This window comes from Gadus macrocephalus, chromosome 14 (assembly GCF_031168955.1).
Source record: "Gadus macrocephalus chromosome 14, ASM3116895v1".
Lineage (NCBI taxonomy): Eukaryota > Metazoa > Chordata > Actinopteri > Gadiformes > Gadidae > Gadus > Gadus macrocephalus.
Window position 1 is genome coordinate 6,097,218 of NC_082395.1, and position 16,102 is coordinate 6,113,319.

A 16,102-nucleotide genomic window follows, 5' to 3' on the forward strand; every position below is an offset into this window, starting at 1 on the left:
ATTATTATGCAATTCTTCATGAGTATCATGATTATTATGAAAAAAAAAAAATCATCACATGCTTGGTCATCAAGGTCATCGTTTATTGAGTAAAAGAGGAGGGGACCAAATGGAACATTTCATGAGGAGGATGTCCCCCGTCTCCCGCCCCTAAATGTCACCAATGCTTAGGATACAAAACAAAAGTATAAAACAGTGGACTAGAAATTACCATTTTCATATTCTTTTTTATATCAATCAAAAAACGAATTTAAAATCTCTTAAAACATCTCATATTTAAACATTGTGCCACTGTTACTATGTAGATTGTATCAGATGTTGGTGCAAATCAACATAAAATCAATGAAGCATTAACTTTTGGTATTTTGGACAGAAAAATGATTGGAAAAGCATCAATGGTTATGCGTCTCCTTCCTCCATCTTAGACACCTAAGAAAAAATACAAAAATAAATGAGATCTTCAAATAGATAGTTTCGAAACCAAGGACTAAGTATATTGAGCAAGATTTGTCTACCTGCTCATTATTGTACATAAAAATAAAAGCAATAAAAGTGATGCTAAATAGTAGCAAAAACAATTCAGTTCCCATCGAGTTCCATCCTACCTCGTCGTCAATGCAGCGGAACTGCAGGCTCCAGCGGGTGTTGTAGAGGAAGGGCCGCAGGTCGAAGCGGTTGTCGTCGGGGCTGTAGCTCTCGGCGTGGTAGGACGGTGTGATGGTGGTCATCTTGTGCCGGTTCACAGAGTACCTCCGGAAGAAGTGCTTCACGGTCACTGCAACCTAAGAGACCAGAACAAACTTGTATGCAAATGTAAGAGGAAGCTTACCTTCCCCTTAGCCTACACAGGTTGTTCAGCAAGAACGTGTTCAAATGAGAACCTTTAATCATTTTAAAATCACAGGGGAAGCATAGAGTAGTGGGCATGGTGTTTGACTCATAGCTGAAAGGTACTTATTTTGAACCCCAATGTCTTATATTTGCCTGTAGGCATTTTTGTCATAGATGCCAACTCCTACCTGCTCCTTAATGACAATGTATCTGGATTCACTATAAGCCATGGATAAATGACATGATGGTAAAGGAGCACAACAACAAATGCATGGTTCCAATGTGGGCAGATGGAAGATCAATGCGATGGAGTCAGTCAAAGTATGTTTGCGGAGCTGAATGCAAACTAATGCCGTGAGCCAGTTTATAACCTTTATCAGAGTAGCAGCTCTCCTGACGTGTACAATTTATGATGCATCTAAACTAAATGGCTCATGGGAATGCAGTTGAAGCTGACAATGGTCTTATGATATTATTACACAATGTGCGACATTGATCTCATCCAGAAACAGGATCCCTTATCACTGTTTTTCTTTTTGTAATTTAGCCTACGGAAAGGCTAGACTGGGGCATGTAAAAGCTACAGCCATGTCACATTCTGATATATATATTTTTGTTTTTTATTTATTTATACATATATTACTTTAACTATTTCTGAGGGTGTTTTAAGGAATGCCTTTCATTCTATGCTATGTAGATGACCCCTTGACTTGCCATCCGAAATTCCTTGGGAAAGAATAGCAGTAATAACACCAACAATAGGGACGAATCGGGTCAAATAATCCAATAAGGCTTCAAAAGAAAACTGTGGCTTTAGCTTGTGTCAAAAAGAACCAATATGATACCAGAGCATGTAGGTAAACCCCAGGCCTCAGAAAGCGAGTGTCCCACCTGCGTTGGGCTCAGGGTCTCCCTCCAGGTGTGGATGAGCTTGCAGAACATGCTGTAAGGACCGCACTTGGAGATCTTCCTCAGCCTGCCCATCACAGACAGCTCCGCGTAGGTCATCCCCATGTCAGTCTGGGGGGGGGGAGTGGAGGAGGAGGGGATGTGGAAGGGGTCAGAGGTCAGATGTTGGGAGCAAAGGATGGGTCATGGTGGTATGACGAGCGATGGAGAGGAGATCGGGGTAAAGTGTTGGACAAATGTAAAGAGAGTTAAAAAACGAGGACTGGGATTTTGGTAGAAAACCGGTAAAGGTCAGATGGGCAATTTCAAGAGAGAGAAGTCAAGGGAGAAACTTGAGGGTTTGGGTAGAACGGTAGGTTGAGCTACACTGGTTCTCTGAACTTAGCAAGAGTCACGTCGGATAAGACAAGTTGCAGCATACATTTTACGTGGATAACATGTACTTGGTGGCATAACAACTATTTTCACCATTATTTACTAGTAAAAAGAGAAAAACGGTCTCAAGAGCAATGGGAACAAAAACATTATTTGCCATAATATCTTCTGATGTTGATTCAGGAATTAATCATGGGTTTGGTTTCCTGTAATGAGGTTAAGCATCGCATCATCATCCCGAGACCTCTGTAATTACCTCATCAGTCTGCGACACCTGTCCCTCCATCAGGGGCTCAAGTTCAGCAGTAGGCGGGGCAGCCAGAATGCTAGGGCCAAACAAAACAATGATGTCAGCCTCTAAAAGACTACAGGCAAATGGGATGAAAGGCCAATACAAACTTTAATGAAGAAAATGATAAGGAATACAAACACATATTGCCTTAAACCAATGCATTTACTCATGGTCCCCTAACAAAAGGTTTGTGATTACATATTTAGAATGACCTGTAAATGGGGAAAACATTTTCAGAAGAACTCTGCTAAAGCTAAACTGAAACAGGTTAGATTCGTAATCTTTCATGAGCAGTAGCATTATTTGTATTACAAAAATATTATATAAGATTATGTAGATCCTCTATTTAGTTCCCACATTGATTTCGCCTTAGATTCAAGAGTTATACTCATGGCATGAGATATGGAACATACAGGAAGTTACAATAGATTGCGATGAGCAAGAGCAGGCATTGTCACGTACGGCTCTTTTCAGTTCACACATTCAAGACCTGACAATGGCTCAGCACACAACGGAAAGAAAGACAGTGCTGTTTCCAGTTACAGGCAGCGTTTTGAAAAGTGACAGTGCAAAAGGATGAGAATAATGTATGCAGAAGACTCACCCTTGTTTCTCCTGATCCAAGTTCTACTACTTTTCTGGTATCATTTATCATTTATTAATAGAGTTAGGGGCACTGAAGGAACGATAACAGGGGATAAAGTGTGATAAATTCTAATATTTTTGTTTTGTATCAAAAAGTTCACTTCATTCTCAAAATTATTCCTCTGTATTTTATCTTTTAAACGCATCATATTTGGACAGAGACACACGTTACCCTCGGAGCGAGTGGAGCTGGAAGTGGTCGACGCAGTAGTGAAGGAAGCTCTTCAGGTCTGTCTTGCTGATCCCTCCGATCGGGTTGATGTCAGCACTGGAACAGTCGTACTTTGTGAAGTACCCTGTCAGACTTAACACACACACACACACACACACGGTCAGTATAGGAATACACAGCCAGTAGGAGAGGATAATGGAGTATGAAGAAGGATATTAGAGTGCAAAATAAGCCGCCATTTAAGCCATTTGTAAGACCAGTCCTTCATAGAGACGTAATCATATTAGTTTCCCACTCTAAATTTTTCCTTGTTTAAAAAAATGGCACAATTTCCTTCTTATTTGAATAATAATAATTTATTGAATTTATTTAGCACTTTTCAAGGTACCCAAAGCACTTTACATAGTGAGTTTGTGCATGTGTGTGTGGGGGGTATGACACCTCATTACACTCTGTGACCTAATGCAAGTACCTCTCGTCTACATTGGCTGAGCCCAACACCAGCAGACCTCCTGGCCGGCCCTGGGCCCAGAGACTCAGCTGGGCAAACAGGTAGGCCAGCACCATCCTGATACGGGCCTAAACACACACACACACACACACACACATTATACGTGGCATGTTTTTTGACAGTAACGCCTAGCACTGCTCTAGAGACAGTGCGAACAATGTGGTCGAAGCTGGAAAATGTCTTCTCAAAGTGTGATAACGTTGTGTCATACCGAAAAAATGCACCATGTGAAAGACAGTAGCAAAGGAAATAATGAGAGCGAGAGAGAGAGCGAGAGAGAGATAGAGCGAGAGAGAGCGAGAGAGAGAGAGAGAGAGAGAGAGAGCGAGATAGAGCGAGAGAGATAGAGCGAGAGAGAGAGAGAGAGAGCGAGAGCTAGCGCAAGGCCAAGAGTAAGACAGAATTCAAGTATGAAAAAACAAAAAGACATTAGTATGCAAATACAAAATCAAATCAAGAGTGAGTCTAACAAACCTGAATATTCTGCAATGCAAGGTTCTCTCGGTCACTACCGCCATTGGCGCGAAACGAGGGCAATTTCCCTGTGACCAAGGAGAAAATACCCAGCATGCCCTTCACCGCCAGCTCTATGTTGATAGTCATGTGTGTGCTGTAAAGACAAACATTGGACAGAAATTGAGGAATTGTATAATGTTTTGTTGGAAATTCTCTATGATAAAGAACACTTATAATTAAAGAAAGAAAGAATGTGAAAAAGAGAAAGAACAAAGGAGAAAAATCTAAATATTGAAATAAAGAGGAAAAGAGGGAAGTTTACAAAGAAAGTCAAGAGACAAAAGAGATCAATGACGTTGAAGGCTTGATAGTCACCTGCCGATCTGATTGGCCAGCTCCTTGGCCCTGTTGTGGGTGTCTTCTGAGGAGTTCTCACTGTCCATGTAGCAGGTGGTGAAAACCCGGCCGCACAGCTCTCTGGGTTCCTGGGGACGGTAGGACGGGTCGCACACCACTCGCCGCACGTCCTCCAGCACCTGGTTGTCTGAGGTGGACGAGACGTTAGAGGGGTAAACATTTCAAAATAAAGGCGCAGCATTCAGGTGAGGTGGTCCTCACAAGCTGGGTCGAGTTGGATGCATTTTGTTGTTTGGAATACCTGTTCACGTACCGGAGTGCTGTCCAACAGAACCTCAACTCTATTAAGGGGGACTTTAGTAGCCGATGTAACAATCAGTTTATAAGTATATATCATATTAATTTAATCCAGAAAAAAAAATAACAACATAAAAGGTAAGCAAATGCTCGCTTCAGGATAGGTACTGGCTAGGGTGTTTTACAGGTGCCGTGTTCGATTCCCAAACTCTGCAGCATATCCGTATGCATCCTTGAGCACCAATCCTAACCCCCTACCTGTTTCTTCCTCACCTGTATCTGAATTCACCATTAACACACTGAAGAAAATCCAAACGACTTAATAAACATATGTTCCCTTATATTAGTACTCACTGCCATCCTGGACTGCCCGGCAGACGAGAACACACATGGAGTACACGATGCAGGCGGTGGATGAGCTGTCCACCCCCCCACTCAGGGGGACCAGGAAGCCAGCCTGGGACGCAAGGCCACACACACACATACTGAGCAGACTCTACTGTACTAGATCTATATCTATGTATATGTTCCATTACATGGACAATTTCACAGGTTGTCACACTAGTTTTTACCAATTTGTAAGTCGGTTTTAATATGATGTACTCAATACAAAAATAACAATAGATTAAGGCTGTGAGTTACGAATTTTAGGATTAGTTGTGACAAGCATCATCTGAGCAAATTAAAAGTAGAATTAGCAGAATAGAAATCGGTCATATTGCTATCCTAAATGGTAATGGTAAACAGATTGCATTTTAACAGCGCTTTTCAGACCATTGGCCACTGATTGTGCTGTACAAATAATGTCTCACATTCACCCATTCAGACATTCATACAACAACGGCGGTGTCAGCAATGCAAGGCCACACTCAGCTCGTCGGTTGCCAGACAACCCTCACTTCCTCCTGGGACACAGAATCTGGGATCGTTGTCAAAAGGATATTAAACCCAGATTGTTCAACTCTAGCTCAATAGGCCTTGTACATCACAATATCACATTGCACCACCACCAGTTTTAGAGCATTGGAATGTTAGTTATTATGTCAATTTGTATTGGGGAGAGAATTCTGTGTTTGAAACAAAAAAAAGGTTTTCATCAGCTGACTATATGCATATTGATTTTGATTTAGGATTGAAGAGTACTGCAATTTGAGTCCTCTGAATACGACGTACAAGCCCTATCGACAGTTTCATTGAGTTTAAACTCTGGCCTCACCTGCCCACTTCTCCTGAGGTAGTCCCACAGCCAGCAGGCCGGACCGAGACTGGAAGACAAGTTACCAGACAAAAAAGGATTAGGTTTATTTAATGATCACTATTAAAGATGGAAGCTCTTTCTGAACATCATCGCTTGTGTTGCCATAGGAAACATTACAAGGCAGTATGAGGCTGACGGATCTAAATACAAGTATATCTCTATATTAAAGTTTACGTTTGAACAAGTATAAACAAATGCTTACGTTTATAAGTAAGGGTAGGCTATTTATTGTTGAAGCATTGTCATCTTGTTGTCTTTACATACCGATAGCAATAAATTAGCCAAGACATAAAATAAATCAGGTCTCTGTGGCTGTTGATGGCCTGCAAGAGCCAATACAATCATTTCATTCAGCCAGAATGACTTGATGGATGGCCTACCGGTCTGTCTACCTACCTACCCGCCTAGCTGCGTGCACTCTGCCCATTCATCCATTGCGCAGAACTGGAACCTTACACAGGTCTAGGCAGACCTATTGCTAAAGCCAGCGAGCTATTCATAGGTTTTGGGGTAGCTTTTAGGTAGACATGAAGGGAAAGGTGATTTTTTTTTTTCGGTTGGATACATTCAAAATCTAGTTGGTTCTAGTCACTCTGGTTGGTTTCATAAGTTGTCTTATCTAGCTTTAATGAGAAAGAAAACATCTGAATTGCCATTTTGGACAAGGTAGGCATGGTAAGATAGAAACATATTCTGTGTTTGGCCCCCATTGGTGGAGTGACCAGTGAAGGGGATACCTTATCTCTTCCTCCAGGGTGTGGAACTGCCACGTGATTGGTTGGTGGGTCGGAAGGCCGACTCCATCTCCGGACAAGCTGAAGTCCACCTTGACTCTGTGGCACGGTTTGAAGTCCAAGTCCTACGGCAGTGCATATAGAGACTGTATGTCATGCTGAACAAGACATGCCAGAGGCTGGAGTCAACCATGCTATTCTTGGTAGAGGTCAATAGGCAGGGAACTGTGACGGGTGTTAGCACTCATCTGTAAACAACTGCTTACCATGCAGAATGTGTGCAGAAGAGACCTTGCACAAAGTCCCTTCAAACTCAATGGCGGTATATTGCATAATCAACATTGGATACTTCTGAGGTCAATTCAAGTAGAGTTGATTACTGGACAATTAATTGATACTGGATTGACTAACATGTAATAACCGTTTATATCCCGTCTGTCCTGTCTTGGGGGCTTAAAGGTAAACTATGTAACATTGACAGTTTTTAAATGGTTAATGCAGTCCAAATATTTGAGAGTGGTCTCTGCCCGCCCCACCTCCCAACACTCAAAGCTAACACGGGTCGCCATGTTAAGGTCAATGAACAAAACTGACTGCAAATTTTTTTTGAGGAGCACAATTATTCTGTTTTGACAATGACAAGCTGCCAGTATATTTTCCTTAAGGTTGCAATCTCAAAAGATTTTCATCAGAGTAAAAAGTATGAAAAGACACCATCTGTTTACCTGCTCAGATTACTTTATGACCTCTTTAGTAAAGAGGGATCATGTTACAGAGTCCAAAAAGACCAAAAAGTACTTGGATATGTGTATAGTGTGTACTCAAAACACCTAGGACAGGTACCCTCTGTAATAACACACATTTTCTTTATTGTTTGTTTATCTTTAAATGACAGGCTTCCACTCAGCTGCAGCCACTCCAACATTAGGTGTCAGCAAAGAGCCCAAGAAGAAATGTTAAAGACAAGGAAGAGAATCTGGTGGGTGTGAGCCAAAACGTTTATCTCTTTTCCACAACCCGTTTGACAGTTCATCCGGTTTAAAACATGTCTTCCCTGTATCAATGTCAACGCTGCAGAGGCCAAACCAGGGGCAGGTGGGCAGGGGGTCGGACAGTATCGAGGAACTCACCAGGTGTGGCTGGCAGGTCTCTCCTCTGTAGCTACGCACATCCTCAAGGTCAAAGGTCGCAGTGACTACTTCCTGCAACACACAACAAAGCATCTTCCTTTAGGCAGCTTTGGATTTTACCCCTAGATTGTGTGTGTTGAAATAAGGTTCATGGACAACTCCTTTTAGTGTTTAGGAACAATAATCTTGATGTTTGTACAATGTAAATGTTTTATATTAAGATATTTTATATATTAAGTAGAATGGTAATGCATAGTATTTTCCAAACACGATTTAAAGTATGCGTCAAGAAAGAGTGAAATTGCAACACTGACTTGGTAAACTCAAAGTGCTTGCACACTGCCCCAAAAAACACAGACATCAGGCCTGTGTAGTTGTTGGTTGGCTGTCAGATTAGATTTCTGTCAGTGGGAATGTTGAATCGTGTCATGTTTGTTTGGACATTGTGCAAGCAACTTTAAAAATTGGATCAGTTTTAAGAAGTTCACAGAAAATATGACCTTGTCTTGAGGTAAAAATATGTCTGAATTAAAAGCAATCCTGTTGTGATGCCCAAGATGCTTTAAACTAAATACTAGTTGTCGTTCTCCCATACCACGTCGTCCAGGGAGAACTGGGCTCCGCGTGCCACAATGTCTCCGTTGACAGCCAGCATGGCACAGCCGTCATAATACAGCCGGTCCCCGTCGCAACCCTTCTGGTTAGCATACAGATAGATACCCCCGCACTGAAGAAACAAAACACACAAAACAAGTTATTGGACGAGATATCTATCACAATGGTTGCAGCTGAACCTAACAGTTGAGGCTAGTAGGTCCTTATTGAATCTCTAGTTAGCTAAATCATTCTTTGGTCTCAAATAAAAACTGACTAGGCACGACTATCTGCGTTTTCTGATTCATTTGAGCACTTCGTTGGTATGATTTTGTTTTGGTATTGAAAATGCACAAACCCCCCCCCCCCCCCCAAGAAGTGGCGTTTTAACACTGCCCTCTAGTGGCTACTTGGTGTTAATCGCATGCAGTCAAGATAGTTATTTTTTGTTTGTGTATTGAATATTCACAGTACCTTGCGGGTCGCAGACTCGATGAGGTTGACTCTGGCGTCAGCCTTGCGTAACTCATGGTGGCTCGCTGAGGAGTTAGTTATGATCTCCACTCCGTCCAGACTCATGTCTACATGAGGGCTGGACAGAGCACAGCAGCAGGATTCCTATTAGGTCAATCTGTAGGCAGACACTACTGTACTGTTGTGTATGGGCTGAGTCAACATAGTGATCTTCATGCATTCATTTCAAACCACTTCAATACTAGGAAGAAAGGATGCACCGGGAACGATATTTTGTAAATATTTTGTAAATGCCTAAATGTGACATATTATGTTCTGATGAAAACAAACAAGGGGTCTAATGACTGTAATGACTAATGACTAATGACTTGACCAAATACTGGTTGTTAAAATCGCAGTCAATTCAAACACACTTTTACATGCTTAAAGAGGAAATGTTAGTGAAAGGAAGGTGTAAGTTGTGTGTTCCTGTTTGGAACTCAGGAGGTAGAGCAGTTGTCTTGTAACCGAAAGGTTGCTAGTTCGATCCCCGGCACCCCCTAGCTGAGTGTTGATGTGTCCCTGAGCAAGACACTCAACCCTAACTGCTCCTGACGAGCTGGCTGTCGCCTTGCATGGTTGACTCTGCCGTCGGTGTGTCAATGTGTGTATTAACCGATGTAAGTCGCTTTGGATAAAAGCGTCTGCTAAATGCCCTAATTGTAATTGAAGCACTGCAAACACTACCTCCTGGGGCTCCAGAGCTCAGCACATATCTCACTGCCGATGCACGTGTCTTGGGTGGAGAGGACGCAGTCACCAAACGGAACTGTGTCCTGCAGGAATGAACACAACGGTGGAAGAGGTGGAGGACATCAGCCAATACTATTTTTGTCATTTTCGCAGATTCAGATCCCTAATTTCCAGAAATGTCATTGACGGTTTGGTTGGATTTAGAGACCCTGTTGTAGATTGCAAAATCAAATTGAGTTAAACCATATGGGGATGGTTTGTTTCCAGGTGGTGAGATGTGGCTCTTTACCTGTCCTGTAACCTCCTGCAGCATCCTGGGTAGAAAGTACTCCTCCACTTGTCTAGAAAATAAGAAAAGGTTCTAACTAGTAATAGAGGTGGGAATGATTTAGTAAAATATTTCACATCAGATGAATCAGATTTATCTTAACTTGTTTTGGTGCATCAGGGTGATACAGTTGAGAACGGACCCTAACTTGTTTTGGTGTATCAAAGGGATGCAGTTGAGAGGCGGACCCTAACTCGTTTTGGTCTAAGAGAGGGATGCAGCGAGACACACCTTGACTTTTTCCACGGTGAGAACCACCGCAGCTCCCTGTAGTTTCCGTAATTGGCCATCATCATTTTAGGCCTGATCAGCAGTATTTTCCTACAAAGAAAATAATCACACAAATACCATGAGCTGAAGCTGAACTGAATGGCAAATCAATGACGTGAATTACAAAGTAAAATGAATGTGCAATATTCTTCCAGCCTTGATTATGTTTTAAAGAATTAAAGATCCTAGTCTTTATATGTATCTCAACATAGATCAACTTTAACTTTAAACCTCTTTAAACCGGGAACACTAGAGAATGAGCTGGTATACCTGTTGAGGAATAGGACTCTGCAGTTGTACCGCACATTATGATGCATGATGGGCCTAAAGAAAACACGAATATAAAACACGAAAACATTACAAATACTTAGAATAATTTGGCAGTATTATGAGGCAGCTAGGCTTATTTTGTAAAAAGGTATTTGTAAAACCGTCCACTAATTTGTTTTATATTTGGTTTAGTGTTTTGCCAGTTACGGACATGCCCACATCACAGATGATGTCCTGGGTGCTTGGAGACTCCAGAAGCTTCTTGAGAACTTGGAAGCTGTGGAGCAACGTGTCAGACTCATAAAAGTGGTCTCCACAGCCATAACCACTAAGAGAGAGAGAAAGGGAGACACACACACGCACACACACACACACAGACACACACAGTTATAACAATGACACACTTAAAGCGAATAGTATCATCCTAGACCCCTACCAAAATGTATTCCAACAAGTTAGCTCAGTGGGTAAATATATATAATACCAAATTTTACCAGATTTCAAGCTCTGGTCCTAGCCTGTATTTTGCCCCACGTGACTTAGAAACGTCGATACCTAAGGAAAGAGAACATATGCAAGTGTTGGTGTTATATCAGACTTCTGCAGCGGGCAGGCATAGTGGAATAATCCTGCTGTTGCAGGACCAAACGAATTCATAAACCCCTGTTTAGAGTATGAACTTCGTTTAAACTTCTCCTATTGCAACTACGGGACTTACTTTTCAATATCCGCTCAAAGTTGCCGTCAAAGTCTAAAGCCCATTGATTTAATGAACAGGTAGCGAGGGTGACCTTCCGTCCCATCGCGTTTGTAGTTTACACCCAGCCACACACACAAGCATACGCAGTTTCGCACACTTCAGTTAGAAGTTATGACTTTGGAAATCTTAAAATGAATAGGTGCGTTATTAACCCATACATTCACCCTGCAAACACAACAGGGGACGTAGGCCTACTTCTTCCTTCACGTAACGCGTCATTTAAAGACACAGACACAAATAACCTACTCAAGCTATTTAGGTGATGTTCAACATCTGTTAGACCTAATAAATATTTTATTACTAATTGTGATAAAATACATGTTTTAGATCGAGCTTTCCAATTTTTGAACTGGCTCAATAAACATCAGTAGACCTACTACGTATTGTTTAAGATATTTTAACACTAATAAGTACCACTCATATATTTATACTCTATTTTTTCCTGGTGATTGGTTTTTATTATTAATAACCAACCTAACCAAGTGATAGATATTTGACACACATCAAATAAATTATTTATCTTTTGTCATTATGAGATCATCAGGCGCTGGTGGCTCCAGTTTCGGATCACCAATCAGATGCCTGAGTCTACTCTGAAGCCCGCCTTGCTGACACACCATTGGTTCTGTTATTTTACGTAATCGGGTTATGGGCGGAGTTTATACAGCGTTTTGCAACGCCCAATAAAACTACCTGGAAGGAAGGGGCAACGGCAGCTGTCTTCACGGTTGTCTAGCGGTAAGTGATATCCAACATTATTTCAGTTTATTACTAATCTAACATAGATTGTCTTTATTAGCATCAATGTAAGAATATAAACCATATCTAGGATGTGGAGCATCTCTTTGTAGCCAACAGTCTTTGAACAGGATCGATGAGATATTATTGGGTTATTACTTATTATCCAAGGTGGTATAAATGAATTGTCCAGTAATCAACTCTACTTGAGTTAACCTCAGAGTGTACGATGTTCGTTGTGCAATATAAAGCCTAACCCAGTAATTATGGATCAGTCTTTGTTTGGGCAGGAATCCATGGGTAAATATTTATGGTGGTACAATACATTTGGGAACTCGCAGATGTCAGATATCTGTCCAAAATAAAGTCATGTGAATGCTGAATACTGTTAACGGACAGTCAACAGCAGAGCAAAGACCGTTTTATAACCCGTTATCCGATACATGCACCGTGCAATTGGGTTTGTTTTGAATCCCAGTGGATAATATGCACTTTGATTCCGCATATCACCTTGGAACCTGCGACACGCTTTTCTCCTGAGACAGGCATGCTTAGACTCTAGTTTACTCCAGGTCTCTTAAACCAAAGGAGAAAAGACATTGACTTCATTGTAGCATTCACAATACAAGTACTGTTTTGTTACTCCTAACAGTGGCTGCAAATAAGCACGTAGCTTATCTCATTTCTAATTTCATAACATTCCTGACGCCTGCAATCTTCTTCTGAATTCCTGACCACAGAGGAACGGTGCAGTGGCAATGGAAGCAACCAGGAGGAGAGGCAAGGTGCACAGCAATGGGAAGACGGCTGAAGAGACTGAGCCGACGGCACAGTGGGGGAGAGCCTGGTAACATTACACATAGGTTTAATTTCCACACAATTTTGTCAACATTTGTTCTGCGGAGCATCAAGAAAGTAATTTGATCCTGAAATCCTCTTTAACGTAAATAATCCAAAATTGACCTCAAAGCGTCTTTGTCCAGTACAGCTGTTCCCTTCCCTGTTTCAATTAGCAGACACTTGTTTTCAATGTGACAGTCAATTAAAGTACCGTAGTGTAGAATGTTGGTGTATTTTAGAGTCTCTCTGTGTTCACATTTCTAGTCTAGGAACAGGCCAGTGCCTCTCACACTAGCCACGTTTACATGGACACATCTGATCCGCATAGATTTCTATGCGGAATAGAAAATGATAGAAATAAATAAATAAATGATAGAAATCTATGAGGATCAGATGTGCCACTGATACAAGGTGTTATTTCCAACATTCCGCCATTTGTTATGTCTCAAAAAGGATAACCCTTACCTGTTTGTCTGGGACATAGCCAGGGCCATACACCTTATCAAGGGTGAGAGGGCTTCGGTTCTCTTGTTCTTCATGATTTCTTTCATATAATACTCGCCCCGACCCTTTGGTTCGGGGAGAAGAGGGCTCGACAGCCAAGGAACAGCCGCCGAACCCAGCCGGGGCCCTGTGTAGATTAGTTGCTCCAACGCCCATCCCGCCCCTCCCTTCAGGCCTCCCTTCCAAGCCACTCCCCCAAAAGACATGACTCAATAGCTTTAACAAAAGGTCTGTCTGGCCTTGTGGAAGACACAAGACAGACAGGTAAATCATCCAATTATTTAATTCGGGCCAAATTAAATGACAAGACAGGCTTATTACAGACCTGCGACAGCCAGATATCTTTCTATTTTTTGTCAGAACATTTAATTTAGTGATAAGACTATCGGGAGACAATGAGAATTTCAACCAATATTCTGAAAAATGCTTCTCACACAAATGCTCTACCCTAGCTTTAAGGAGAAGGTAGGTGGGGAAGGGCATCTTTCTCAATTATGACAGCGGGTATCCCGTGGACATCGATGGGGATCGAACCCGGCACCTATTGACTTGAAGTCGACCGCCCCCAAAAACAACCCTACGCTATACTCAACCAAAGCCCCACCACTTTGTGAAGAGGGTCTCTCCACCCAGCCCGTCTCACTCTCTCCCCCCTCCTCTCGCCACGCTGTCCGCAGGGAAGTGGACTGGTTCTCCTTGTCCAGCGTGATCGCCCTGCTGTGCTTCGCCCCCTTCATCGTGTACTTCTTCGTGATGGCGTGTGACCAGTACCAGTGCTCCGTCAGCCAGCCCCTGCTGGAGCTGTACAGCGGCGAGACCACCCTGTCCGCCATCTGGGCCCGCTCCCCCTCCTTCACCTGGGGGGCCGCCAAGATCTACGCCGTCTGGGTCGGCTTCCAGGTAACAAGGGGGAGGAGTTGAGAGTGAGGGGGTTATTTACATAAGGATATATAATAGAATAAGATGTGTGATACTAAATTCATAACCATGTAATTACGGTTAGATGAGGTCCCAAGGATAAATTAATGCAACTCTTTTTTTTCCCCTTTTCCCTGTTTGTCCCTTAGCTGTTCCTGTACATGTGCGTCCCTGACATCACCCATAAGTTCATCCCTGGCTACGTCGGTGGGGTTCAGGATGGATCTCGCACCCCTGCTGGTACTACACACACACACAAAAAGCATAGGTTGTTTTGTTCAAATAAAATAAATCCCGAAATCCCGACTTTTGAGATTATTTTGACCGTTATAAATCAATTACACAGTACTGTCTAGTGTGTGTCCTTGTGTGTGTGTGTGTGTGTGTGTGTGTGTGTGTGTGTGTGTGTGTGTATGTTTTTGTTTGATGAACCCCTCCGAAATACACACAACTCACCCTTGTGGTCTCTCTCTCTCTCCGTCTCTCGCTCTGTCAAGGTCTGATCAACAAGTATGAGATCAACGGCCTACAGTGCTGGCTCATCACCCACGCCGTGTGGCTGGCCAACGCACACTACTTCCACTGGTTCTCCCCCACCATCATCTTTGACCACTGGATCCCGCTGATGTGGTGTGCCAACATCCTGGGCTACCTGGTGGCCTCCTTCGCCTTCGTCAAGGCCTACCTCTTCCCCACCAGCGCGGACGACTGGTGCGTAACAAGCATAAAGACGCCCACATGAGAGATGACCATATGTGTTGTTGAGGAAACGCAACCTATACAACTAGATTCTGATAATTAACATATGCAGTTCCTGTATCTGTGAATTATGAGTTGACTAATTATAATAGACGTAGTGTTTTGTTTGTTTGTATGCAGTTGTTACGGTCAGAGTTGTTCCGATGATGCAACATTTTGTGATATGGTGGTAAATGATTAATTCAAGGAGAGAAAACATTTCAGCAATAATGTTCGCTATGGGTATCCCAGACCCAGACGTTAATATAATTCTGTTCTCTCCTACAGCAAGTTCACAGGGAACGTCTTCTACAACTACATGATGGGCATCGAGTTCAACCCGCGCGTGGGCAAGTGGTTCGACTTCAAGCTGTTCTTCAACGGGCGGCCGGGCATCGTGGCGTGGACCCTCATCAACCTGTCCTACATGGCCAAGCAGCAGGAGCTCTACGGGCACGTCACCAACTCCATGATCCTGGTCAACGTGCTGCAGGTAGGGGCCAAACACCACCCAAGCTCCCCTCCATAGTGGATGTCCAGCTGCACTTTCCGAGCAACTCGAATGGGCAATTTTTGATTTGCAACATTTACGCACCAAAAAATGATAACAAATTCAATCTTCAAAAAGACTGGAAAATAACGAAACACATTTCCTTTATACACTGTGCCCTGGGGTTGAATGAAGAAAAAATACTAAATACGAAAAAATTAAGCACTTTAGTGGAGTCTAGTGTGTAGGTACTGATTTGTACAAACAAATAAATAGCACAACACAATGTTTATCCCCCACAGGGCCTGTACGTGCTGGACTTCTTCTGGAACGAGGCGTGGTACCTGAAGACCATCGACATCTGTCACGACCACTTCGGCTGGTACCTGGGGTGGGGAGACTGTGTGTGGCTGCCCTACCTCTACACCCTGCAGGTAATCAGCCACGCCCACACACCTGAGGCACGCACACACACGCAC

At 42.8% G+C, this 16,102-nt stretch overlaps 2 protein-coding genes across 2 annotated transcripts in view; one reads left to right on the forward strand and one right to left on the reverse strand.

Annotated features, from left to right (window-relative positions):
* Positions 1 to 62: 62 nt before the first annotated feature.
* On the reverse strand, positions 63 to 11,599 carry nadsyn1 (NAD synthetase 1). The gene is made up of 21 exons (XM_060070950.1): positions 11,354 to 11,599; positions 11,130 to 11,190; positions 10,847 to 10,963; positions 10,636 to 10,689; positions 10,327 to 10,416; positions 10,057 to 10,108; positions 9,762 to 9,850; positions 9,036 to 9,153; positions 8,563 to 8,694; positions 7,968 to 8,039; positions 6,841 to 6,962; positions 6,062 to 6,110; positions 5,200 to 5,302; positions 4,567 to 4,735; positions 4,210 to 4,345; positions 3,697 to 3,803; positions 3,225 to 3,356; positions 2,372 to 2,441; positions 1,723 to 1,851; positions 606 to 782; positions 63 to 429 (listed from the first exon to the last, which is right to left on the reverse strand). Exons 1-21 carry the CDS (start codon positions 11,436 to 11,438, stop codon positions 400 to 402), a joined length of 2,094 nt encoding a protein of 697 aa, XP_059926933.1. The 5' UTR covers positions 11,439 to 11,599; the 3' UTR covers positions 63 to 399.
* Positions 11,600 to 12,021: 422 nt separating this feature from the next.
* Positions 12,022 to 16,102, forward strand: part of dhcr7 (7-dehydrocholesterol reductase) — a 4,592-nt gene continuing 511 nt past the window's right edge. The window contains exons 1-7 of the mRNA XM_060072011.1: positions 12,022 to 12,133; positions 12,874 to 12,980; positions 14,155 to 14,377; positions 14,545 to 14,635; positions 14,893 to 15,106; positions 15,422 to 15,626; positions 15,926 to 16,098. Of these exons, the coding sequence (XP_059927994.1) occupies positions 12,892 to 12,980; positions 14,155 to 14,377; positions 14,545 to 14,635; positions 14,893 to 15,106; positions 15,422 to 15,626; positions 15,926 to 16,098 (995 nt within the window). The 5' untranslated portion in view covers positions 12,022 to 12,133; positions 12,874 to 12,891. The remainder of the gene's footprint in view (positions 12,134 to 12,873; positions 12,981 to 14,154; positions 14,378 to 14,544; positions 14,636 to 14,892; positions 15,107 to 15,421; positions 15,627 to 15,925; positions 16,099 to 16,102) is intronic.